This window comes from Dendrobates tinctorius, unplaced genomic scaffold (assembly GCF_039654945.1).
Source record: "Dendrobates tinctorius isolate UK_male_01 unplaced genomic scaffold, ASM3965494v1 ptg000147l, whole genome shotgun sequence".
Lineage (NCBI taxonomy): Eukaryota > Metazoa > Chordata > Amphibia > Anura > Dendrobatidae > Dendrobates > Dendrobates tinctorius.
Window position 1 is genome coordinate 5782509 of NW_027361814.1, and position 27035 is coordinate 5809543.

The 27035-nt window shown below is 44.3% G+C and overlaps 1 protein-coding gene across 1 annotated transcript in view; it reads left to right on the top strand.

The window, feature by feature from the left end:
• The window catches only part of GLRX3 (glutaredoxin 3), a 46956-nt gene extending 26084 nt beyond the window's left edge, over nt 1-20872 (top strand). The window contains exons 5-11 of the mRNA XM_073546379.1: nt 7175-7347; nt 7428-7489; nt 11239-11296; nt 11394-11446; nt 13283-13322; nt 17391-17483; nt 19810-20872. Of these exons, the coding sequence (XP_073402480.1) occupies nt 7175-7347; nt 7428-7489; nt 11239-11296; nt 11394-11446; nt 13283-13322; nt 17391-17483; nt 19810-19860 (530 nt within the window). The 3' untranslated portion in view covers nt 19861-20872. The remainder of the gene's footprint in view (nt 1-7174; nt 7348-7427; nt 7490-11238; nt 11297-11393; nt 11447-13282; nt 13323-17390; nt 17484-19809) is intronic.
• The last annotated feature ends 6163 nt before the right edge of the window (nt 20873-27035 follow it).

Sequence of the window (27035 nt, forward strand, 5' to 3'; positions counted from 1 at the left end):
AGATCGTCCCACCCAAACAAGTGAATGGGTTTGTTAAAAAGTGGCTAGCGCTCGGATGGCATCCGTGTGTTGTCCAAGCACTTGCCATATTTTAGCGTTTAATGGGTAGGAGCTAGCTATAAATATAATATAAAGCCAAGCAGGATAATGTAAGATCCCAGCTGTTTATCCCTTTAATTTCTATGATCAGTAGTAACCTTTAAAGAGTTGACAGAGGGAGTGGGTTATTTAGGTGGTCTTTGTCATGATGCTGATGGTTGACCATGGCAATTAGGGATGTAACAAAGGCAAGAAGCTCTAAGTCCCAAAGTGGGATTAAAGAAAAGCAAAAGAAAAAAAATCAAAGCTAAACAAAGGACGGGAATGTTTATTAAAAATCCTCAGAAAGAGAACCAAAAAATTTTTTTATTTCAATTTCTGTTAAAAAAAAAAAAAAATATTCAGTATAACTCCAGAATTGTTAAAACTAGTTGTAAACCATAAAATGTTACATGCGTTATTCTATGACAATAGGTTATTACCTTTTCTAGATGCTGGGGGTCGGCCACAGAAGAGGGCACTGTATTACCCATTAGAATGGAGCAGTCGTGCACACACTCAACCGCCGCACCATTCATTCCCTATGGGGCTGCTGACCACTCCGTTGTGCTTTTTCAGGCAGCCCCATAAAGAATGTGTGGAGTGACTGCCCCAGTCACTTGTGCTTTGGATAGGTGATTTCAGCTGAACCACACGGCAATCTGCTTCTTATTCACTTCCCCATATGAAAAAAAAAGAATTAAAAAAAGACTGTCAAATATAATATACACATAATAATACATTTTATTTCTATAGCGCCGACATATTCCGCAGCACTTTACATTTCAGAGGGGACTTGTACAGACAATAGACATTACAGCATAACAATAATCACATACAGTAGATTATTACAAATACCAAGAGGAAAGAGGGCCCTGCTCGCAAGCTTACAGTTTGAGGAAAGAGGTAGACACGAAAGGTGGGTGGTAACAATTGCCCTGATTGTATGGACCAGCCGTAATGTTAAGTGTGTAACAGTACAGACACAGAGGGCTAATGGATGCATAAAGCATGTGGGAACATGATGCGGGGAACCTGGTTATGGTAAAAACTTTTGGCTGTGCCACACAGGGATAGATTAGGTTAATGTGTTGAGGCGATAGGCCACTCTAAATAAATGCGTTTTCAGGGCACGCTTAAAATTGTGGGGATTGGGGACTAATCGTATTGACCTGGGAAGTGCATTCCAAAGAATTGGCGCAGCACGTGTAAAGTCTTGGAGACGGGAGTGGGAAGTTTTGATTATTGAGGTTGCTAACCTCAGGTCATCAGCAGAACGGAGGGCGCGGGTAGGGTGGTATACTGAAACAAGGGAGGAGATGTAGGGTGGTGCTGAGCCATGGAGGGCTTTCTGGGTGAGGGTAATAAGTTTAAACTGAATTCTGGAATGGATGGGTAGCCAGTGTAAGGACTGGCACAAGGTAGAGAAATCGGTGTAACGATTGGCGAGGATTATGATTCTGGCTGCAGCATTCAAGACAGATTGGAGAGGGAGTTACAATAGTCGAGACGAGAATGAATAAGAGAAACAGTAAGAGTTTTTGCAGAGTCAAAAGTAAGAAAAGGTCGAATTCTAGAAATGTTTTTGAGGTGCAGATGACAAGAGCGAGCCAGTGATCGAATGTGGGGGGCAAAGGAAAGCTTGGAGTCAAGTATGACCCCAAGACAGCGTAATAGTGGAACCACACACAGAAATGGCAATGTCGGGTATAGGTACATTAGTAGAGGGAGGAAACACAAGGAGTTCAGTCTTTGACAGGTTCAGTTTCAGATATAGTGAGGACATGATGTTAGACACAGCGTTTAGACAATCGCTGGTGTTTTCTAGAAAGGCTGGCGTGATGTCGGGAGAAGAAGCGTATAATTGGGTGTCATCAGCATAGAGATGGTACTGGAAACCAAATCTACTGATTGTTTTACGAATAGGGGCAGTGTACAAGGAGAAGAGGAGGGGGCCTAGGACTGATCCTTGAGGAACCCCAACAGTAAGGGGAAGGTGAGAGGAGGAACCAGCAAAAGATACAGTAAAGGAGCGGTCAGAGGGATAGGAGGAGAACCAGGAGAGAACGGTGTCCTTGAGGCCGATGGAGCGGAGCATAGTGAGGAGGAGCTGATGATCCACAGTGTCGAATGCTGCAGAGAGATCCAAGAGAATTAGCATGGAGTAATGACCATTAGATTTAGCTATTAGTAGATCATTAGAGACTTTAGTGAGGGCAGTTTCAGTAGAGAGTAAAGAGCGGAAACCGGATTGGAGAGGGTCGAGAAGAGAGTTATCAAAGAGATAGCGGATAAGACGGGATATATAACAAAACAAAAACATACAAATAATTAAAAAACAAAAAAAAATTGAAAGTGCAATTTTGAGTCCATTCACCACCCTCCCAAAATTGGTAAATTTAAAACAAAATTGCTTTTTTTTTTTTTTTTGTTTAAAGAAAAAAAAGTAGAAAAATAAAAAATTTAATTTTATGTATGTGAAATAACTAACCTCCTAAGGACTGGCCTCTTTTGGGCCATCAAGATCAAGAACTTTAATTTTATTTCCACATGCATTACAAAAGCCATAGATTTTTTTTTTAATTTTTCAATGTATTCTTGGGTGCATAATATATATTCTCTCAACAACAATTAAAATAAAAGTTTTATTTCCACTAACCCCTAAAAATTAAATTATTTTTTTCCAGAATAAAACTACATATTAATGAGTGAATAATATAATCTGCAAAAATCGCTATATGATCTTTTCCAAGTGCAAACATAAGACCTAAGGAAAGGAATAATGTAACGAATGGTTGTTCATCTTTCGTAGCCTCCATGCAGGAATAAAGGCGCTCGGCAGTTCTGTCCCGTAGCACAACATTTACACTGTGCCGCATTAACCCTTAAAATTGGAATCCAGGCCATCAATCTTGCCAGTCTTCACGCCTGTCGCACTGAGCTCCCGCAAAGCTTTGTGGTGGGGCCCGGTACAGTAAAAATGATTGAATGTATTGGAAACAGAATAACCAAAAGCAATCAGCCTTCAGCTATTTACTAATGAACTCCCCGATGGACGACACATTTCAGGATCTGTGTTTTACTCCGGGCTGTACATGAACTTAACACTTGAGTGGCAGCAGAGCATAAATAACGGCGCACACATCACACACCTCCACCGCATGCAGATCGTGGCCGCACCGCAGCAGTGCTGGAAGGGAAAGCCATATTTTAGCTAAGGGAATGGGAGGTCACACAGAGGCGATTCACATGCTGGCGCCGGGCAGGCGGCGGGGACTCCGTAATGTTATGTTACACGGGGAAACTGCAGAGGATACTCATCAGGCCATCATTAGTATTAGCGATGACCACCGATCGTTCCACCTGCAGAGAAGACTATAGACTTAACTATGAAATAATTAAACCAAACTATTGGACACCTCTGTCTGGGAAGGAAGATAGATAGCAGCCGGCTTTAGACCGGATACACACATCCGTGTGTCACTAGCCTCATATATGGTTGTGGGGTGGTTGAGGACCGAGTATGGACCATGATTTTGTGATTGACCATGGGTCTACTGACCGAAAATTGATATTCTATTTGGGCTGGTTCAGGAGACGGGCAATTTAGTCCAGAAATCATAATCCATACTCTCTAATGTGATAAATGGACTTCTGAATGCGCAGCTTTAAAGGAGTCTTATCACTTCAGAGAAAAATCTAAATGGACAGTAGAGGACACCATGAAACATTTCACATATACAAGTTATCAGCAAATTAGACAATTTCCCCCAGTACCACAGGGATGTAGGTTTCACTCTCATTTTTCCGGAGCAGGGGCAAAATGTTAGATTCTCTTCTCAGGGAAATACCTACTGTGATGGGGAGCGCTGACTTTAAATCAGGGCTATGGGAGTCATTAAACCAAACCTCCGACTCCACATCCCTGCCTCGCTACTGAGTGTGTACATAAAGTGCAGCACAGATTCATCTCAACTAAAAGCCGACATCCTTAGATCAGGAACAGAACAGACATTTATAGGACATTTCATAACTATTCCAAATTCTTATGAAAACATTTCCAGCACATCCTGCATTGTTCTACTGCACCCAATGTATTATATATTGTAGGAGTCGGTACATTTTATACCGACTCCACAGCCCTGCTCTAAACAGTACCTGAAAGGTAAGTGCTCAGACCTTGGTGAACAGAATAATTGCCCTGTTTCTCTTTTTGGTCCATCCACTGGTTCACTATTATTAATACATATATATTTTACCAGTACAAAAAAGAACCCCCATAAACCAGCAGTAAGATCCGGCTACAGGTTTTCTTGGGCCTCGGACGAAAGAATCTAAGTGGGCCCCTTTAACACATACCACGATTCATGATGAACAGATACAGCAGAGAAATATAGGTATAGTACAATGCCAAAGATTTCACTTACTACTTACATTACATGAGTGATATCTATTGTAAATTCTGCAATATTCTACATTTAGTATAATGCACAGCCCATAGTCCTCCACATAGTATAATGCACTCCCCATAGTCCTCCATATTCCTCCATATAGTATAATGCATCTCCATAGATAATGCACAGTCCATAGACCTCCATATTAGTATAATGCGCAGCCCATAGTCATCATTGTAGCTTAATACACAGCCCACAGTCATCAGTATAGTATAATACACAGCCCAGTCATCACTGTAGTATAATGCACAGCCTATAGTCATTCGTGTTTTATAATGCACAGGCCATAGTCATCCATGTAGTATAATACACAGGCCATAGTCATCCGTGTTTTATAATGCACAGCCCATAGTCATTCATGTAGTATAATACACAGGCCATAGTCATCCATATTAGTATGATGCACAGCGTAGTCTTCTATATAGTATAATGCACCCCTATAGTCCTCTGTATAGTATATTGCAATAATGCACAGCTCATAGTCAACCGTTTCATGTAATGCATAGCCCATAGTCTTCCATGCATTATAATGAACAGCCCATAGTCTTCCATGTAGTATAATGCACAGCCCATAGTCTTCCATGCAGTATAATGCACAGCCCATAGTCTTCCATGTAGTATAATGCACAGCCCATAGTCTTCCATGTAGTATAATGCACAGCCCATATTCTTCCATGCAGTATAATGCACAGCCCATAGTCTTCCATGTAGTATAATGCACAGCCCATAGTCTTCCTTGTAGTATAATGAACAGCCCATAGTCTTCCTTGTAGTATAATGTACAGCCCATAGTCTTCCATGTAGTATAATGCACAGCCCATATTCTTCCATGCAGTATAATGCACAGCCCATAGTCTTCCATGTAGTATAATGCACAGCCCATAGTCTTCCATGCAGTATAATGCACAGCCCATAGTCTTCCATGTAGTATAATGCACAGCCCATATTCTTCCATGCAGTATAATGCACAGCCCATAGTCTTCCTTGTAGTATAATGCACAGCCCATAGTCTTCCATGCATTATAATGAACAGCCCATAGTCTTCCATGTAGTATAATGCACAGCCCATAGTCTTCCATGCAGTATAATGCACAGCCCATAGTCTTCCATGTAGTATAATGCACAGCCCATAGTCTTCCATGTAGTATAATGCACAGCCCATAGTCTTCCATGTAGTATAATGCACAGCCCATAGTCTTCCATGTAGTATAATGCACAGCCCATAGTCTTCCATCTTAGTATAATGCACAGGCCATAGTCTTCCATCTTAGTATAGTGCACAGTCCTCCATACAGTATAAAGCACAGCCCATAGTTATCCATGTGATATAATGCACAGCCCATAGTTGTGTGTATGGCCACTGTGTACTCGCTGATTTAACCCCTTAACGACCGCCGATTCGCCTTTTAACATTGGCAGTTAAGGGTACTTATGCCACAGTGCAGCTTTTTAGCGGCGCTGAGAAATAAGTGTATAGTGCCCCCCAGTGTCGGAATTTCTCCGGGGTCTCGGCTACCGGGGGTGGCGAGTTACCACTAACATGAAGTAGAATATGTCACGAAAAAACATTCTCGGAATCAGTGGGATCCGTTGAAGCGTTCCAGAGCTATAATGTCATAAAGTGACAGTGGTCAGAATTGTAAAAATTGGCTTGGTCAATTACCAAATTTGGCTCTGTCACTAAGGGGTTAAAAAAACAAACAAACAAAAATCTGACCTCCCTTCTGCTCCCCTTCCACGTGTCTTCCCCTTCTGAAGCCGGCAGCTGACTTCAGCATGCAATCGATGGGAACTCATAACGTCACTTCCATGAGCCCCCAGTCATGTGCCCGCCGACGTCTGCTGCTGGCCTCTTGATGGCAGTGTGTATTGTCGCACACGGAGCAGATGAGTTTCTGCACGGCAATACACTTCAGCTGAGTGTGCGTCCGAAGATGCACATTCAGCTGAAATGTTTACTGGTGTCGACGGGCCCCTCACCTGTCTGCGGTAGTTACACCCCTGCCGACGTCGAATGGGCCCCCCGTTTGTCCAGGGCTCAGGTGCTCCGGGTGGTGACGCCGGCCCTGCCAACAATGACATACTGGTACAGAGACTGAATGGATCTGGCCCACGTGGCCTTGCAACCTAACAGGGTGGAACGGAATTGGAAAATAAATTTACCATATAGTCACAAAAAACAAAGTTCAAAAGGGAATTAACCCCTTGACGTGTTATGATGTACATATTCATCACAGCTTGCACCGGGGTGTATGTAGGCTCTCTCCCTACACAGTGGTATCTCACAGCTTAGAGACAGCCGTCAGCACTTCTGCCTCCCTTTCTTAAAGGGACACAGGTTTTATTTATAAATTAGAGTTTTTTTAACTTTTGTATTTTAAAGTGGTTTTCAATTTTGGTTTCTGTTTACCTTGTTACATTTCCCAGGGCGGGATAAATTCTCTTTAAAAAGGTCAGCCACTTTCTCTTGTTAGTTCAACTTTCCTAGCAAACTGACCATCGCTTCTGTCCAGGTAGGTGGAGGTTCATACAGCTCCCGTCTGACGGCCATGGACTACTGACTTGCCTGCTGGACCATGGTCCTGTGAAATAATTCGCTCAGTGCCGCTACCACTGTTGAGACCAGTTTTTTTTTCTTGCAGGGTTCAGCAGGCAAATTCTGGATATTCTGAGCAAGCATAAAATCCAATTCAGCAGCTTCGATATACTTTCCGATGAAGAAGTACGGCAAGGACTGAAAACCTTCTCCAACTGGCCCACGTATCCGCAGTTGTACATCAGTGGGGAGCTAATTGGCGGACTCGACATTGTGAAGGTAAGCGGCGGCACGAGCGCCAGGTGGCGTCACACTGCGAGAAAATGCCTGTCATGTCTAACTGCTGTTCTCATCCCCAGGAGATGGAGGCATCAGGAGAGCTGCAAACCATGTGTCCCAAGGCCCAGAGCCTGGAAGACCGGTAGGAAGCTGCTCATCTGTAGCCTAGATGTGGGATCATAGTGCTGCCATAGCATTGACTTATAGTAATACATCCGACAGACAAAGCTGATGCTTAAGAAAAAAAAAAAATCAAAACTTCACATGTACCCTATAATAAACAAAGTTCGGTGTCCGTACCGAACACCTACTGTTTGGGCATGGACTTCACCAGGTAGTCCGTGTTACTGTTCGGGTTCGGCTGCCTGAACACCGAGTGTTTGTTGCGCTGTCATGTGCATTACAGCGTGGGAAACACCGCTTCTGATCGGCGGGGAAATCATCCCCGCCGGTTAGAGAGGCCGTGGTTCCCACACTGTCAAAATACAGTGTGAGTGCTCAGCTGTGATCGGTGGTGTAAACTTTACCTTTGGTCACTGGTGTCAGCTGATGGGACTACAGCTCCCATCATCTAACAACTGCTGCCGCTAAGTACAGTGAGAGCAGGAGCGGCGGAGGGTAGGGTTCATTAGCCGCGTCTGTGCTGTAAATAAATCATTTAAAAAAAAAAAAAAATGGCCTGGATTCCTCTATTTTTGATAACCAGCCAGACAAAGCTCAGAGCTGGGGGCTGCAACCCTCAGCTGTCGGCTTCAGCAAGGCTAGTTAGTAAGACTAGAGGGGTCCCCACGCTGTTTTTTTAAAATTATTTAAATAATTTTAAAAAATGGCCTGGGGTCCCCCCATTTTTGACAACCAACCTTGCTAGAGCAGACAGCTGGGGGGCTGGTGTTCTTAGGCTGTTAAGGGGCCATGGATATTGCCCCCCCCCAGCCTAAAAATAGCAGCCCACTGCTGCCCAGAAAAGGCACATCTATTAGATGCACCAATTCTGGCGCTTTGCTTAGCTCTTCCTACGTGCCCTGAAGCGGTGGCAAGTGGGGTAATATTTGTGGGGTTGCTGTCACCTTTGTATTGTCCTGTGACATCAAGCCCACGGCCTAGTAATGGAGAGGCGTCTATAAGACAGCTATACGTTACTGATCCAATAGTTATATGGTGAAGAAAGACACAGCCAGAATAAAGTCCTTTATTTCAAATAAGACTAAACACAGTTTTCCATTTTTATTTAAAATCCTAATTGCAGCGAAGCTCTCGTTCTCCTGTAATAAAAGTAAAATAAAAAAACAACAATATACCACACCTGTCCGTCATTCTGTCCCACGCTGTAATCCATGTCTGGGGGATAAACAATTTTCAATCTGTACGGTGCCAAGATGCGTCCGTCCAGGCTGAGAACCACTGGTGACTGAGTGGCTGCGAGCACAGCCTAAAACAGTGGTCCCCAACCTTTTTTTGCACCAGGGACCAGCTTCAAGCAAGACCATCCTTCCATGGCCCGGCGGGGATGGAAGTGTGGCAGGGGCAGGGGCAGGGCTTCGGTCATAAGGAGGCGGGGCTATGGACGGGGTTGTAGTTTAGTTAGTGCATACTTATCATTTAATTATAAAATTTATAATGTGAATGTGACTCAACTCACCATAGGTTTTGAAGGAGTGGGAGCACCGGGCTTGTTTCCCTGTATCTGTGGGAGCACAGGGCTACTGCTACTGATGACCGTCACTGCTAATGATGATTGGAACCTACAAGGAAATCTAGCATTGAGCACTTAGAAAAATTGTACTGTAGTACTGTACATGCTGATTATTTTTTAATCATGGTGTAAAAAAATTTGACAAATATTCAAAAGTTGTACACACCCACATATAATCCCCCATGTATAGCAAGATGGCACCACACATATAATCCCCCATGTAAAGAAAGATGGTCCCACACATATCCCCCGATGTATAGCAAGATGGTCCCACCCATAATACTCCCATGTATAGTATGATGGCCCCACAAAGTACTGATTCATATATACATACACTGTATATACTCGAGTGTAAGCCAACCTGAGTATAAGCCGAGGCACCTAATTTTGCCACGGAAAACTGGCTAAGCTTATTGACTCTAGTATAAGCCGGGTATGCATTGTCCCCTCATTCCTATCCCGGTATGTGTGGTTCCCCCCGTCCTGTCCAGCTCTGTGTGGCTCCCCCTTGTATACATGACTCCGCTCCCACCCTCCCATCCTGTATGCATGGCTCTGCTCCCACCCTTCATGTATACATGGCTCCGCTCCCACCCTCCCATCATGTATATATGGCTCTGCTCCCACCCTCCCGTCCTGTATACATGGCTCTGCTCCCACCCTCCCATCCTGTGTGCATGGCTCTGCTTCCACCCTCCCATCCTGTATACATGGCTCTGCTCCCACCCTTCATGTATACATGGCTCCGCTCCCACCCTCCCATCATGTATATATGGCTCTGCTCCCACCCTCCCATCCTGTATACATGGCTCTGCTCCCACCCTCCCATCCTGTGTACATGGCTCTGCTCCCACCCTCCAATCCTGTATACATGGCTCCGCTCCCACTCTCCCATGCTGTATGCATGGCACCGCTTCCACCCTCCCATCCTGTATGCATGGCTCTGCTCCCACCATCCCATCATGTATACATGGTTCCACTTCCACCCTCCCATCCTGTATACATGGCTCCGCTCCCAACCTCCCATCCTGTATACATGGCTCCGCTCCCAACCTCCCATCCTGTATACATGGCTCCGCTCCCACCATCCCATCATGTATACATGGCTCCGCTTCCACCCTCCCATCCTGTATACATGGCTCCGCTCCCAACCTCCCATCCTGTATACATGGCTCCGCTCCCACCCTCCCATCATGTATACATGGCTCTGCTTCCACCCTCCCATCCTGTATACATGGCTCTGCTTCCAGCCTCCCATCCTGTATACATGGCTCTGCTTCCACCCTCCCATCCTGTATACATGGCTCTGCTCCCACCCTCCCATCCTGTATACATGGCTCTGCTCCCACCCTCCCATCCTGTATACATGGCTCTGCTCCCACCCTCCCATCCTGTATACATGGCTCTGCTTCCACCCTCCCACCCTTGTATGTATGGCTGGGCTCCCCCGTCCTCCCCCATCATACTTACCCTCACACCATCGCTGAACTTCCCTGCATATCTATCCTGGCGCGCCAGCTTCTTCCTGTACGGAGCAGTCACGTGGTACTGCTCATTAAGGTCATGAATATGGACGCCACACCTATGGGAGAGGAGTGGCATCCATATTCATGACCTTGATATGAGGTACCACGTGACCGCTCAGCACTGGATGAAGCCGCGGCGCCCGACAGGGATGCAGGAACTGCAGGGTGAGTATCCATGTCTTCTGGAAGCCGGCAGTTGCAGCTCTCACTACAGTGCTACAGCCGCCGGCTCCACTTGTGTCCAGCTCCGCGGACCGGCAACAGCACTGCCACGGCCTGGTCCTGGGCCGCGGACCAGTGGTTGGGGACCCCTGGCCTAAGAGACTGGTGGTGACATCATAGAGGTTATGTCCGGTCACTGAGGCTCCGTTTCCAGCCAGGCTCAACTGCTGTGACCTCGGTGAGATCCCCGCTAGCATGGTGAGAAAAACTCTCACTGTAACTGTTCGGCTGAACATCCAGGTGTCCGTCCATCTCTATAGGCTACTTGTTTATTTTATATAATTTCTTGATTGTGAGCAATTTCCTTAAAATAGAATTTTTTCTTTTTGATCATCGTGGAATACATAGATACAATTGAAAATGACACGTCAGAGGACCTCGGCGTCCTGACTATAGATGCTGCTGCTGTCGGGGAGTGATGGGGATAATTCTTTTTTACTTGTTTTTCAGACTTAAGGCTCTTATTAATAAAGCCCCAGTAATCCTATTCATGAAGGGGAGCAAACAGGTACGATATGGATGTAACCTACATGGAAATGTTTATATTTTCTTTGTAAAAAATTCCTTTAAAATTGTAAAAGTTGTAATCTCTATTTATTTTCTAGATGGCTAAATGTGGCTTTAGCAGACAGATTCTGGAGATCCTGAACAACTCTGGGTAGGTCGTATACACTGTGCTCGCTCCTCGTGATCTGCGGCCTGTGAAGTATAATTCTAGGCTTTGTTTGATAGTGTTAAATATTCCGCTTATTGAAGAAATGTAATTTTTCTCTGCAGATGCCCGGGTGCTGTCTATGCTATTTTTTTTAAACTAAGTTCAGAATTTTTATCTTTTCATAATAAAAAAACCCCAAAAACAATACAAGTGTATTAATTCCGCTGTCAATCTCTGACGGAGACATTTACAGCATACTGGCGGAGGGGATGTCATTCTATGCGCCCATTGACGCCTCCATGACATGATCATTGGGGGTCAATGGGTTAGATTGATGGCCGGGAGTCTGCTGAAAACCCTTGTGCCTGTCCTGATGATACTCCTGTGAAAGCTGGCCTGTAGCTGACATTCACAGGAGACAGGGAAAGATCTAAACGACAGAATTGCGTTTTTTCTTAAGCAAGCAAAAAAATGCAATCAGAGGCGATCAGAACATCATAGCTACGCAAAATATCAAGTAAAATATCAGCTCAGGGTGCAAAAAATAAACCCTCACAGCTTCATCGACCAAAAATTTAAAGCGTTACGTGTTGCAATGACTCACAATTTTTTTTTTTTTTTTTTTTTTTTTAAATAATACAAATTTCAAAATTTTTTCGGCCACTTAAATGAAAACCAAAATAAAAACAAACTATACATATTTGATATCTCCTTAATTGAACTGACCTGGAGAATCATGTTTCCAGGTCAGTTTTACCAATTAGTGAACATAGTATTTAAAAAAAAAAAAAAAATAGACAATTGTAGAATTTTGCTTTTTTTTTTTCACTATTCTGCCGCACTTGGAATTATTTTCCTTCTTTCTAGCACATCACATAAAATGGATGATGTCATTCAAATGTACATCTGGTCCCACAAAAAACAAGCTCTCATATGCCTATGTCGACGGAAAATTTTTTTTTTTACAGCACTTAGAAGAAGAGAAAAAAAGCAAGAACAGAAAATAGCCAAATCAGGAATAGGTTAATCAACTGGTCTTTTTTTTTTTCTATGCATGTTTTTATTTAAACCTTATGTTCCCTGACTGCAGTTTGTTCTTCAAAAATAGAAAACTGAGCTTCACTGACCTTCCCCGGGTCCAACACTGAGTTTCTGTGCCAGTGTGTGTTATTGTCTGCAGCGTTGATGTTGCGTAGACAGTGCTGCAGCCAATCGGTGAGCTCAGCGGCTCTGCTTGAGTACATATCTTCAGCAGCTCAATGATTGACTGCAGCACTGTCTACATGACATCAATAACAGACACAGGGAACACAGAGACTCAAGCTGGACCTGGAGAGGGTGAGTAAAGCACCACCATGTTTCCCAGATGATGGCGCACCAGCCATGGCAAATCAGATGTCGTGCCGGGGACGCTGTAAGGTATGGGATTCGCATGACCGCCAGGTAGCACTGAGCTGGACGCTTACACGAAGTCTTGCGAATTGATCCCTTCATCTCCAGTCAGCACACTGCGACTAGTGGATACATGGACTCCGCTAATGCTGTAAGCGTTAGACACTTCCTTAGCACCCTTTGATCAAGCTCCTATGGTAGTTAACGTTTGCAGCAATATTGAAGTTCACATGTCCATTAGTCGCAGCGTGCTGACGCATCGTGTGTGTACATGTTCGTATATTGGCCACACAGCGTATTGTGCACCTGTACATTATTACTAAAGGTGTGCTGGACACTTTTTTTTTTTTTTTTTTTCCATTTTTTGTCCTGTACTGAGTGGCACTGTTAGATTTCTTTTTCTTAACTGATAAACGTCTCACTTTTCCCACTTCTCCCTTTTTTCAGTGTGGATTATGAAACCTTTGACATATTGGAGGATGAAGAGGTGAGAAAACAACATAAACCATTTAGGCTGGTTTCACATTAACGTTAAAACAACGCTGCGCACTGCGTCGGTAAGCCCCGCCCCGATCCGGCTCCCTGCCCGCCCCATCCGGGATCACCGCCTACTATCGCATTTGCACGCATGCGATCGGCGCACCCTATCTTTAGCATAGGGTGCGCAGATCATGCGCTGCCAGTGAGAAAGTAGCGTGCTGTGCACTTTTGACGGTGCGCCGCTAAATGATCACTAGTAAGCTGTCAAACAGTCAGATTTACCCAACGAAACAGCAACAATCTTTGCGGTCGTTGGGACCTTGTCACACGGCGATTCTGACGACTCCCGCCTGCGTCCATGATTTCTGAGTCGCTAACGAGGTCGCTCGTCGGTGTCAAACACAGCGATGCATGCTGGCCAGTGGGACACCAGCGATCAAAAAATGTCCCAGGATATTCGAGCACGATCAGCGACATCGCAGCGGGAGCCTGGTGGCTGCTAAGTGTCACACGTAACGAGATCGCTGGCGAGGTCGCTGTTGCGTCACAAAATAGCTGACGCTTCAGCGATCTCACTAGCAATCTCGCTTAGTGTGAAGTACCCCTTATATTCCAGAGCTGCAGTCACTGTGTACATACATTACATTAGTTATGTACTGATCCTGAGTTACATCCTGTATTATAATTCAGAGCTGCACTCACTATTCTGCTGGAGGAGTCACTGTGTACATACATTACATTACTGATCCTGCACTGATCCTGGGTTACATCCTGTATTATACTCCAGAGCTGCACTCACTATTCTGCTGGTGCAGTCACTGTGTACATACATTACATTACTGATCCTGCACTGATCCTGAGTTACATCCTGTATTATACTCCAGAGCTGCACTCACTATGTCACTGTGTACATACATTACATTACTGATCCTGTACTGATCCTGAGTTACATCCTGTATTATACTCCAGAGCTGCACTCACTATTCTGCTGGTCTGGTCACTGTGTACATACATTACATTACTGATCCTGTATTATACTCCAGAGCTGCACTCACTATTCTGCTGGTGCAGTCACTGTGTACATACATTACATTACTGATCCTGCACTGATCCTGAGTTACCTCCTGTATTATACCACAGAGCTGTACTCACTATTCTGCTGGTGCAGTCACTGTGTACATACATTACATTACTGATCCTGTACTGATCCTGAGTTACATCCTGTATTATACTCCAGAGCTGCACTCACTATGTCACTGTGTACATACATTACATTACTGATCCTGTACTGATCCTGAGTTACATCCTGTATTATACTCCCGAGCTGCACTCACTATTCTGCTGGTGCAGTCACTGTGGGAATACATTACATTACTGATCCTGTACTGATCCTGAGTTACATCCTGTATTATACTCCAGAGCTGTACTCACTATTCTGCTGGTGCAGTCACTGTGTACATACAATACATTACTGATCCTGTACTGATCCTGAGTTACATCCTGTATTATACTCCAGAGCTGCACTCACTATTCTGCTCGTGCAATCACTGTGTACATACATTACTGATCCTGTACTGATCCTGAGTTCCCTCCTGTATTATACTCCAGAGCTGCACTCACTATTCTGCTGGCGGAGTCACGGTGTACATACATTACTGATCCTGCACTGATCCTGAGTTACCTCCTGTATTATACTCCAGAGCTGCACTCACTATTCTGCTGGTGCACTCACTGTGTACAAACATTACATTATTGATCCTGCACTGATCCCGAGTTACCTCCTGTATTATTCCACAGAGCTGCACTCACTATTCTGCTGGTGCAGTCACTGTGTACATACAGTTGTGGCCAAAAGTATTGACACCCCTGCAATTCTGTCAGATAATACTCAGTTTCTTCCTGAAAATGATTGCAAACACAAATTCTTTGGTATTATTTCTTCATTTAATTTGTCTTAAATGAAAAAACACAAAAATAATTGTCCTAAAGCCAAATTGGATATAATTCCACACCAAACATAAAAAAGAGGGTGGACAAAAGTATTGGTACTGTTCGAAAAATCATGTGATGCTTCTCTAATTTGTGTAATTAACAGCACCTGTAACTTACCTGTGGCACCTAACAGGTGTTGGCAATAACACACTTGCAGCCAGTTGACATGGATTAAAGTTGACTCAACTTCTGTCCTGTGTCCTTGTGTGTACCACATTGAGCATGGAGAAAAGAAAGAAGACCAAAGAACTGTCTGAGGACTTGAGAAACCAAATTGTGAGGAAGCATGAGCAATCTCAAGGCTACAAGTCCATCTCCAAAGACCTGAATGTTCCTGTGTCTACCGTGCGCAGTGTCATCAAGAAGTTTAATGCCCATGGCACTGTGGCTAACCTCCCTAGATGTGGACGGAAAAGAAAAATTGACAAGAGATTTCAACGCAAGATTGTGCGGATGTTGGATAAAGAACCTCGACTAACATCCAAACAAGTTCAAGCTGCCCTGCAGTCCGAGGGTACAACAGTGTCAACCCGTACTATCCGTTGGCGTCTGAATGAAAAGGGACTGTATGGTAGGAGACCCAGGAAGACCCCACTTCTTACCCCGAGACATAAAAAAGCCAGGCTGGAGTTTGCCAAAACTTACCTGAAAAAGCCTAAAACATTTTGGAAGAATGTTCTCTGGTCAGATGAGACAAAAGTAGAGCTTTTTGGGCAAAGGCATCAACATAGAGTTTACAGGAGAAAAAAAAAGGCATTCAAAGAAAAGAACACGGTCCCTACAGTCAAACATGGCGGAGGTTCCCTGATGTTTTGGGGTTGCTTTGCTGCCTCTGGCACTGGACTGCTTGACCGTGTGCATGGCATTTTGAAGTCTGAAGACTACCAACAAATTTTGCAGCATAATGTAGGGCCCAGTGTGAGAAAGCTGGGTCTCCCTCAGAGGTCATGGGTCTTCCAGCAGGACAATGACCCAAAACACACTTCAAAAAGCACTAGAAAATGGTTTGAGAGAAAGCACTGGAGACTTCTAAGGTGGCCAGCAATGAGTCCAGACCTGAATCCCATAGAACACCTGTGGAGAGATCTAAAAATGGCAGTTTGGAGAAGGCACCCTTCAAATATCAGGGACCTGGAGCAGTTTGCCAAAGAAGAATGGTCTAAAATTCCAGCAGAGCATTGTAAGAAACTCATTGATGGTTACCGGAAGCGGTTGGTCGCAGTTATTTTGGCTAAAGGTTGTGCAACCAAGTATTAGGCTGAGGGTGCCAATACTTTTTTCTGGCCCATTTTTGGAGTTTTGTGTGAAATGATCAATGTTTTGCTTTTTGCTTCATTCTCTTTTGTGTTTTTTCATTTAAGACAAATTAAATGAAGATAATAATACCAAAGAATTTGTGTTTGCAATCATTTTCAGGAAGAAACTGAGTATTATCTGACAGAATTGCAGGGGTGTCAATACTTTTGGCCACAACTGTACATTACATTACTGATCCTGAGTTACATCCTGTATTATACTCCAGAGCTGCACTCACTATTCTGCTGGTGCAGTCGCTGTGTACATACATTACATTACTGATCCTGTATTATGCTCCAGAGCTGCACTCACTATTCTGCTGGTAGAGTTATAGTGTTTATACATTGCGTTAATTATATACATCCTGTACCACAATATTTTCTTTTAAATAAACTGCAGCTGAGGAACAGATTTTCCAAAACCAGAAACTGCTCTGCTATGACGTGTTTGTAGGCAGTCTCCAATAGTATTAATCAGAATTAGGATTGCCGCTCTGGAGCATAATACAAGCTGTAACTAGAGCTCAGTACAAAATAATCTAGTGTAATGCATTTGCAAAATTACTCGACTTCTTACGAAGATGTGTTTGTATTATTTTGCTATAAAGTGTTGTGTATATAATAGACGGGGATCACTGTGCTAATTCTGTGGTCCTCACCACATCTGCAGCAGAGCAGACTATTTGATCTGTTGCGAAACTGATGAGGTGTGAGTTGTCCATTTTTGGTAGCTAACCTCCCATGACTCTAAACATGTGGACGTCACCATTCCTCTTGTCTCATTTTAGGTTCGGCAAGGATTAAAAACCTTCTCTAATTGGCCCACTTATCCACAGCTGTATGTCAAAGGAGAGCTGATCGGAGGCTTGGACATTGTCAAGGTAGCCTGTGTCTCTTATTCATTGAGTTAGGAAAGGGTTAAAACAGCGATTCCTTGAGGTGGCCGTGAACTGCTCGCACTTGAATAAACTGTGCCAATTTTTGTGCGGTGTGGACCCTACAATCAGGCAGTTGGTGGAATTGCTGGAAGTCGGACCAATCCTATAGTAACATCCCGCCAAAACCCCTTTTCGGCGATTTTTGCATACATTTACAATGGACATATTCACATAACCAGGACTGTTACTCCTGAGATCAGTGCAAGCTCTGAGCTCAGCAGTAATGATGAGCAAAAGTACTCTGATAAGGTGTTATCTGAGCATACTCTGGTGTTATCCCAGTGTCTTCGGTGTGCTCGAATAATACGTTCGAGTCCCTGCGGCTGCATGTCTGGCGGGTGTTCAACTGCGGCAACACATGCAGGGCTGTTTGTCAGAGACTCAAGCATATTATTCAAGCACGCCGAAGTCACTCGGTTAGCACCTGAGCGTGCTTGGATAACACCTCAGCCAAACACATTCACTCATCACTACTCGGCAGCTTAACTACTTAGTTGCTGCAACCAAAAGCGACCACAACATCTAAGGGTTTAGATATGGAGGAATGGTAACTTGAGCCCATAAATGTATATCTCCAAAGCTTTTTGCAAAAGGACGTGTTACTCATGTTCTGGGAAGGGATCCTCACATGTGTAGGGGGCTCATTTCCGGAGTCCCCTCTTCATGTGGCTGATGCCGGCAATATTCACTCGCCGGCACCGAGTTCTGTCTGCAGCTGTTAACCATTTAAATGATGCTGTCAATCTTTTAACATCGACTCGCATCATTTCCCCATGACGTGATCGTGGGAGACAGATGTATTACTATGACAGCCGGTCATCTCGGCTGTCATCTCGGTCTTCCTGTGATGCTTAGCCGTGGGTTGAGTGCCATAGAAGCCCCAAGATGTAGTATTCCAGTATATAGTATGAGAAATCAAACAGTGGCAACTTCTAAAAATCAAATTCAAATCACCCATCTTTCCCCCCATTAAAAATAAAGAACGTAAAAAAAAACAAACCCAAAACATATTTGATATCGCCGCGTTCATAAAAGTCTTAATTTATTAAAATATGAAATTAATTCAGCCGATTGGTAAACGTGGTGAAGCGAAAAGCATCAAAATGCCACAATTGTTTTTATTGGTCACTTTACCTCCCTAAGGCTAGTTTCACACTAGCGTTTAAACGACGCGCGCACGGCGCCGCTAAGCCACGCCCCCTGCTGGCTCCCTGCCCGCCCCTTCCTGTTATCGCCTCCTCCGAGCGCAGAGGGCTGCATGCGTTATGCGCACCCTATCTTTAGCATAGGGTGCGCAGGCCGTGCGCAACTATGAATATAGCGTGCGCTGCGCATTTTTGGAGGTGCGCCGAACGCAGCATGTTGCATTTTGGCGCGCACGGCGCACATTCAAAAATGCGCAGCGCACGCTATATTCATAGTTGCGCACGGCCTGCGCACCCTATGCTAAAGATAGGGTGGGCATAACGCATGCAGCCCTCTGCGCTCGGAGGAGGCGATAACAGGAAGGGGCGGGCAGGGAGTCGGCAGGGGGCGTGGCTTAGCGGCGCCGTGCACGCGTCGTTTAAACGCTAGTGTGAAACTAGCCTAAAATGTAATAATAAGCAATCAACGCATCGTATGTACACAAAATTGATCTAAACAAAATCATCCGCTGACTGTGCAACAACCAAACAAGTCCTCACTCCGCCCCATTAACAGAAAAATGTTATGTTATGACGACAAAGCGAAATAATTTGTTTTCCAATATTCTGAAATGTTTTTCATCACTTAAATAGAAAAAAAATTCTATGCTTGTTTTGGTATCATCGTAATCGAACTGACGTGGACATAAAAAAAATATGGCGGAATTGCATTTTAGTCGCCATTTCATCACATTTATTTTTTTTTCCCCCGAGTTTCAGTACATTATATGGTAAAATTAAGAATACCATTCAAAAGTGCACAGAGCTGCAGAAATATGAATGCGGCTCTGAAGTACAATACAGCCTGTAAGCCCATTGTATTTATAAAATGTCTTTCTTTAGATTAACTCTTCATATAACCCGTTAAATCCTCACTTGAGAGCTACATTTTCATTCAGGTGTGGCCTGAATTTGGAGATGAATATCTTTGGAAGCCTGTTATACTGATGTGTTTTCCCCATTCACATGAGGGGCATCTCCATCTTGTATTTCACACCTTATAGATGCAGATCTGATAAGATTATGGCGCTTTCCTTCTGTTACTTTGGTCTCTCTTACTTTGATTCTGTGTTTCCCTTATGCAGGAATTGAAAGAAAGTGGAGAATTGGTTTCCGCCCTGAAAGGTGAACATTAATGGACGGAGAGGCCGTAGACCAGAACCGCCGATTAGTAAATGTATCGCTCTGACCCAGAGTCCTTGACCTCGTCCCCTGGATCTCAGCCGTCATCACGGAGTCCTTGACCTCATCCCCTGGATCTCAGCCGTCATCACGGAGTCCTTGACCTCATCCCCTGGATCTCAGCAACCATCACTGAGTCCTTGACCTCATCCGCTGGATCGCAGCCACCATCACTGAGTCCTTGACCTCATCCGCTGCATCTCAGCCACTATCACTGAGTCCTTGACCTCATCCCCTGGATCTCAGCCACCATCACTGAGTCCTTGACCTCATCCCCTGGATCTCAGCCACCATCACTGAGTCCTTGACCTCATCCCCTGGATCTCAGCCACCATCACTGAGTCCTTGACCTCATCCCCTGGATCTCAGCCACCATCACTGAGTCCTTGACCTCATCCCCTGGATCTCAGCCACCATCACTGAGTCCTTGACCTCATCCCCTGGATCTCAGCCACCATCACTGAGTCCTTGACCTCATCCCCTGGATCTCAGCCACCATCACTGAGTCCTTGACCTCATCCCCTGGATCTCAGCCACCATCACTGAGTCCTTGACCTCATCCCCTGGATCTCAGCCACCATCACGGAGTCCTTGACCTCATCCCCTGGATCTCAGCCACCATCACTGAGTCCTTGACCTCATCCCCTGGATCGCAGCCACCATCACTGAGTCCTTGACCTCATCCCCTGGATCGCAGCCACCATCACTGAGTCCTTGACCTCATACCCTGGATCGCAGCCACCATCACTGAGTCCTTGACCTCATCCCCTGGATCGCAGCCACCATCACTGAGTCCTTGACCTCGCCCCCCCAGATCTCAACCACTGTCATTCCGTAATGATTCCTTGCAATGGTCTGGATAGAGATAATAGGGAAATGGGGACCTCAGCGATCCTGCTCGTTCATATGAAACTTGTGAAAGCATAAACAAAAATGTTTTAATTTAATAAACATTATATTGATTCATTCAAGTCTCTTTTTTTTATGTTGGATTTTGCAATAATGTTTTTATAGAGCGATTCCCACAAGGAAATGTAGTAATGCAGTGATCATTAGTTGTATGTTGGTGTCGTCCATTTTCCCCAATAAGGCATATAGACACGGTTCTGCCATATTTCCTGAACTTGGCGGTAACCATTATTGACGAGCAAGTAAATTTGCAGGACTCTGGTCAGTATTCTGTTGCCATTGTATAGAATCGCTCTTATCAGCATCCGTGGCTCCTTGTTTCTTTAGGTGGCCTATCGTGACATTGTATGTGTGTCTTCACGCAAGGCCGGCCAATCAAAAAAGAATCCCCGGAAGCTGAAGGATAAAAGGCGGCTCTTAGGGATCCTGTCCTACAGCCATGGATTACTGCCCTGGCCGCTGGATCAACGTCCTGCGAATCAAGTTTTTTTGGACTGAACCAGGAGGTTCACATTTTAGTTGTTGTAGGATTTTAAAGAAAAATGTGAAATCAAGCGGCCGTTCACGTGCTGTACATTTTCTGTTTTTTTTTTTCTGCACTTCAAAACCATGAAAATTGACTATACAGTACATGTCAAGTGCAAATCTGTCACCAAATCTGGAAGCTGCACTTGGAGAATTAACTAGAAGACGTCTTCTATGTCTGAACTCTCCCTAAATGGAAATGACATAATGCTTTCCTCTGCTAAGGTATGTTTATAACAAAAAAAAAAAAGTCGCCAAAACGAGCAGATATCACAGGAGTGTGCCCTAAATGGAAAAAACAGCAGCAGAAACTTGAGCAGATTTTGGGTGCAATACTTCCTGAGTAATGCAGTTGTGCAACGCAAAAATATAAATAGAAAAAAAATCAGGCAGCACTTCAGTAAAAGGAAAAATTGTGGACTTTAATCCAGCGCCAAGTGGTGCAACGTTTTGACCTCACAGCACCGTCTTTATCAAGCACTGAGTGTGCCCTAGGTAAAAGAATCAGAGTTTGAGTGTCAGCTCCGTGCGAACTGATTTTTCTGTGACGAGGATGAGATGGAAATTGTGTTTTTTTTCCCAAGAAATGTCTCCATCTTCTCCATTCTGTCAGTCCATGAAAATCTGCACTCAGATGTCATCTGAGTGCAGTCCGATGTTTCCACAAACTCATTAATTTGCATGGCCGAGTGCGATCTGATAATTGGATCCAACTTGGGCATGCTGTAATTTTTTTTTTTTTTTTTTTTTGCAGCGGCTTGGTCCGAGGAAAAAATCGGCCATGTGCATGTCTACATAGAATAATATTGGTTTGAGTTGGTACACATGCAGCATATAATTGCATGTTCACATGGCCAAAAAGCATACAAAACCTACAAAAGACAAAATGAAAAAACCCTGCTGTAATTAAATAAGTAAAAAGCAAAACTGCATGTAAATCATACAGAGTTCTTAGTAATACTGTATTTGATCAAACATAGCATAAAAGCTGTCCCACCATCGTCAAGGTGACTCTGTGGTCGGGGCGGTCCTACACTCCCAACTCAAACCAAGCTCAATTTTTGTGTTTTTTCTTTGTATTTTTGTATTCTGTGCAAGCTGGGGTGTGGCCTCCCTCTCCTGAGCTGGAAATTGTATTTAAAGGCTTCCCCTGACTGGTGTCCACTGGTTGGGACCCGGTCCTCATCTGCCCTTATTCACACAGACGTCAACTTTGACCCATGATAAGGTTTTTAATATTAGACAGTGTAGGACCGCCCCGACCACAGAGTCACCTTGTCGATGGTGGGACAGCTTTTATGCTATGTTTGATCAAATACAGTATTACTAAGAACTCTGTATGATTTAAATGCACTTTTGCTTTTTACTTATTTAATTACAACAGGGTTTTTTCATTTTCTCTTTTGTAGGTTTTGTATAGAGTAACATTGGTCTGAGTACGATCTGATGTTTTGTTGGATCGAATCTGAATTTAACATATGGTTGTCTGTTCGAGCCCTTAGTGTTACCTTCCTACATCTGCACATACAAAGCAGTATTAATAATGGCCAGACACTGCAGACAGTTCACTATGAACTTTGATGTGGTCATACAGTTGTGGCCAAAAGTATTGACCCCCCCCCTGCAATTCTGTCAGATAATACTCAGTTTCTTCCTGAAAATGATTGCAAACACAAATTCTTTGGTATTATTATCTTCATTTAATTTGTCTTAAATGAAAAAACACAAAAAGAATTGTCCTAAAGCCAAATTGGATATAATTCCACACCAAACATAAAACAGAGGGTGGACAAAAGTATTGGAACAGTTCGAAAAATCATGTGATGCTTCTCTAATTTGTGTAATTAACAGCACCTGTAACTTACCTGTGGCACCTAACAGGTGTTGGCAATAACTAAATCACACTTGCAGCCAGTTGACATGGATTAAAGTTGACTCAACCTCTGTCCTGTGTCCTTGTGTGTACCACATTGAGCATGGAGAAAAGAAAGAAGACCAAAGAACTGTCTGAGGACTTGAGAAACCAAATTGTGAGGAAGCATGAGCAATCTCAAGGCTACCCCGAGACATAAAAAAGCCAGGCTGGAGTTTGCCAAAACTTACCTGAAAATGCCTAAAACGTTTTGGAAGAATGTCCTCTGGTCAGATGAGGCAAAAGTAGAGCTTTTTGGGCAAAGGCATCAACATAGAGTTGAGGCCGGTTTCACATTTGCGTTTAAGGCCGCAGCGTCGGCCTGCGCACGGCCGCCGCTAAGCCCCGCCCCCTGCTGCCCCTCCTCTGGTAGCTCCGCCTCCGGGCGCATGACGCTGCATGCATCATGCGTCCCCTATCTTTATCACTGAGGACACAGGCTGAGTGCAGTATGCGTTTTGGCGGCGCCTGCGTCCTTTTGACGGTGTGCCGACCAGCGCCAAACGCAACCTGTTGCAATTTGGTTGCACTCGGCGCACCGTCAAAAGGACGCAGGCGCCGCCAAACGCATACTGCGCAAGGCCTGCGTCCTCAGTGATAAAGATAGGGGACGCATGCAGCGTCATGCGCCCGGAGGTGGAGCTACTGGCGGAGGCGCGGCAGGGGGCGGGGCTTAGCGGCGACCATGTGCAGGCCGAAGTTGCGGCCTTAAACGCAAATGTGAAACCGGCCTTACAGGAGAAAAAAAGGCATTCAAAGAAAAGAACACGGTCCCTACAATCAAATATGGCGGAGGTTCCCTGATGTTTTGGGGTTGCTTTGCTGCCTCTGGCACTGGACTGCTTGACAGTGTGCATGGCATTTTGAAGTCTGAAGACTACCAACAAATTTTGCAGCATAATGTAGGGCCCAGTGTGAGAAAGCTGGGTCTCCCTCAGAGGTCATGGGTCTTCCAGCAGGACAATGACCCAAAACACACTTCAAAAAGCACTAGAAAATGGTTTGAGAGAAAGCACTGGAGACTTCTAAGGTGGCCAGCAATGAGTCCAGACCTGAATCCCATAGAACACCTGTGGAGAGATCTAAAAATGGCAGTTTGGAGAAGGCACCCTTCAAATATCAGGGACCTGGAGCAGTTTGCCAAAGAAGAATGGTCTAAAATTCCAGCAGAGCATTGTAAGAAACTCATTGATGGTTACCGGAAGCGGTTGGTCGCAGTTATTTTGGCTAAAGGTTGTGCAACCAAGTATTAGGCTGAGGGTGCCAATACTTTTGTCTGGCCCATTTTTGCAGTTTTGTGTGAAATGATCAATGTTTTGCTTTTTGCTTCATTCTCTTGTTTTTTTTCCATTTAAGACAAATTAAATGAAAATAATACCAAAGAATGTGTTTGCAATCATTTTCAGGAAGAAACTGAGTATTATCTGACAAAATTGTAGGGGTGTCAATACTTTTGGCCACAACTGTACATCAGCTTTGAAAGACTGTTTAGAAGACGAGAGACAATGGTCACAGGCTGTGTCAGGTTCACTGACTGATCACTGGTAACTAGTGAAGATCGAGTGTGCTGGCATAAGGTGTTATCTGAGCATGCTTGGGTGCTAACGGAGTGTCTTGGGCGTGTTCGAAAAATATGTCTGAATCCCTGCGGCTGCATGTCTATGGCTGCTTGACAGGCACAACACATGCAGGGATTGCCTAACAGGAAAATCCCTGCATGTGTTGCACCTGTCAAACAGGAAATGCCTGCTTGTGTTGTGGCTGGTGAACAGCCATAGACATGCAGCCGCAGGGAATTGAACATTTTATTTGAACACGCCGAAGACACTCGGTTAGCACCCGAGCATGCTCAGATAACACCTTATCCCGGCACGATAGCTCATCACTACTGCTAACTCATTTTGCAGCTGGTTGTAGAATTTTTAAATGGCACACAATTTTGTATTAAATTCAACTGCAAAATATTTTCCAAAAAGACACCCCCTCTCTGGCTGTACTTTATTACTGCCTGGACATTACTAATATACAGTATTTCGCTCTCTGTTGAACAGCAATACTCTGCTGTAAAGTGCAGGCGCGCTGCGGTCTCTACAGGAAGGAGGTGCGTGCCTCCAATTTGGCTTCTCCAAATGAAAATTATTTAATAATGATCTTATTTGGCTACAGCATTAAGGAGAACCTACACAAAACTTTTTGTTTTTTTTTAGTACATAAAAAATATATGATTTATTCTACATAGACCGACACTAAAATTACATACAGGAGACTTTCTCTTTTAGCCTCCCCCCAAAAAAAACAATGTCAGCGTGCACTAAACTCTTCCATATTTTGGATGTGATTCGCTCTTTCAAGTCGGAGTCCGCCATAACAAATCTTAGGCTCCTTGTATCCCAGTTGTACAGATACACTGCGATTACTAACATAGAAAACAGCTTTGATTTTTGAAAACCACAATTTTTTTTTTTTTTGGGGGGGGGGGGGGTTAAAATCCAACATTTTTTTTTATTTTTCAATCCTCTTGAACTCGGCCTAAGAGTTAGGCCTTTCTATCATTGCAAGTTCTCAGATTTGTGCAAGATAGGTGATCGCTTCCCGATCAGTGGAGTTCCGACCCCATTACACAGAGCATGGGGGGCTCTTGTGCCCCTGTTGGAATAAAGCTCCGTTGAGTCACAACGGGGCTGCCGGGGATAGTGTAATACAGCACCCTGTTGTATCAGTGCCACCGAGGACAAGCGAAGTGTTGGCCACCGTTCTATTCTGACTCTGGACCTCCACTGATCTGAAAAATGATCACCTATCACCAAAGGATAGGTGGTAATTTTCTGACCTGCGGGGTCCTTTTATTGGATCCCCCCTCTTCGTGCAACTTTGTTAGTTTGGAGGCTGCTGGTCATATACAGTATGTAAATCTACCCTCATAATAAAATATCTAGAATTTAAAGCTGCTTGAAGTTTTAAATATTATCACAAGATGGCAGCAGAGAACCAGCTAAAAATGCACAGTGTAATTAATACTTTCAACACTAGATGTCAGCACAGCACAAAAATGAAATGTATCCTCCGGCATCAGACAGCGCATGCCTTCATGTCATTTAGTGCTTTGTAATATAGAGATTTACACTACATATACTCGTATAATTCACATTTGTTAGGATTATTATTGAATAAAAGTTCCGTCAACTCCGGTGTAAATGGCGTGTGCAGTGTATGCCGCTGCCGAGTCCCGACTCATCGAGGCAAGAAGGACCTTCATTTTCACAGAGCCTGCACTTAGCAACAGTCGAATTGCATGCAACTGCCTGATGATCCTCCAGCTAAAAGGACACTCCTTTGGTGCCAATTTAAGAACTGTGAGAACGCCAGGGACGCTGGACTCTGCTCTAATTCAGTGGTGTGACATTTGCATATTCTGCTTGCATTTGAGAAGCTATTGGATTTATCCTCAGAATGGAGCAGGAACACTCCTGGAATATTCCCAGATAAATTACTTTTTTCAATTTTTTTTTTTTTTTTTTAAAGTATGCACTACTTGCACTAGGATGTTTCAGGGTGTTGCAGCTTCTCAGTACAAAGCCAAAGATCTGATTTGGCTGTATACGTGGCCTCTGACTGGAGTAACATTTCTCCTTATGGAGAGTGAGATGCCTGTGTAAGGAGACTTTTTGGCCATGCAATGCTCCTCTGGGATGTTGCACTCCACAAGAAGAGACGTTACTCCTTAGACCCCCATGTGTTTGGCTGTGACTACAGTGGGACTGTTCCCTTGAAGTGTTGTCTGTG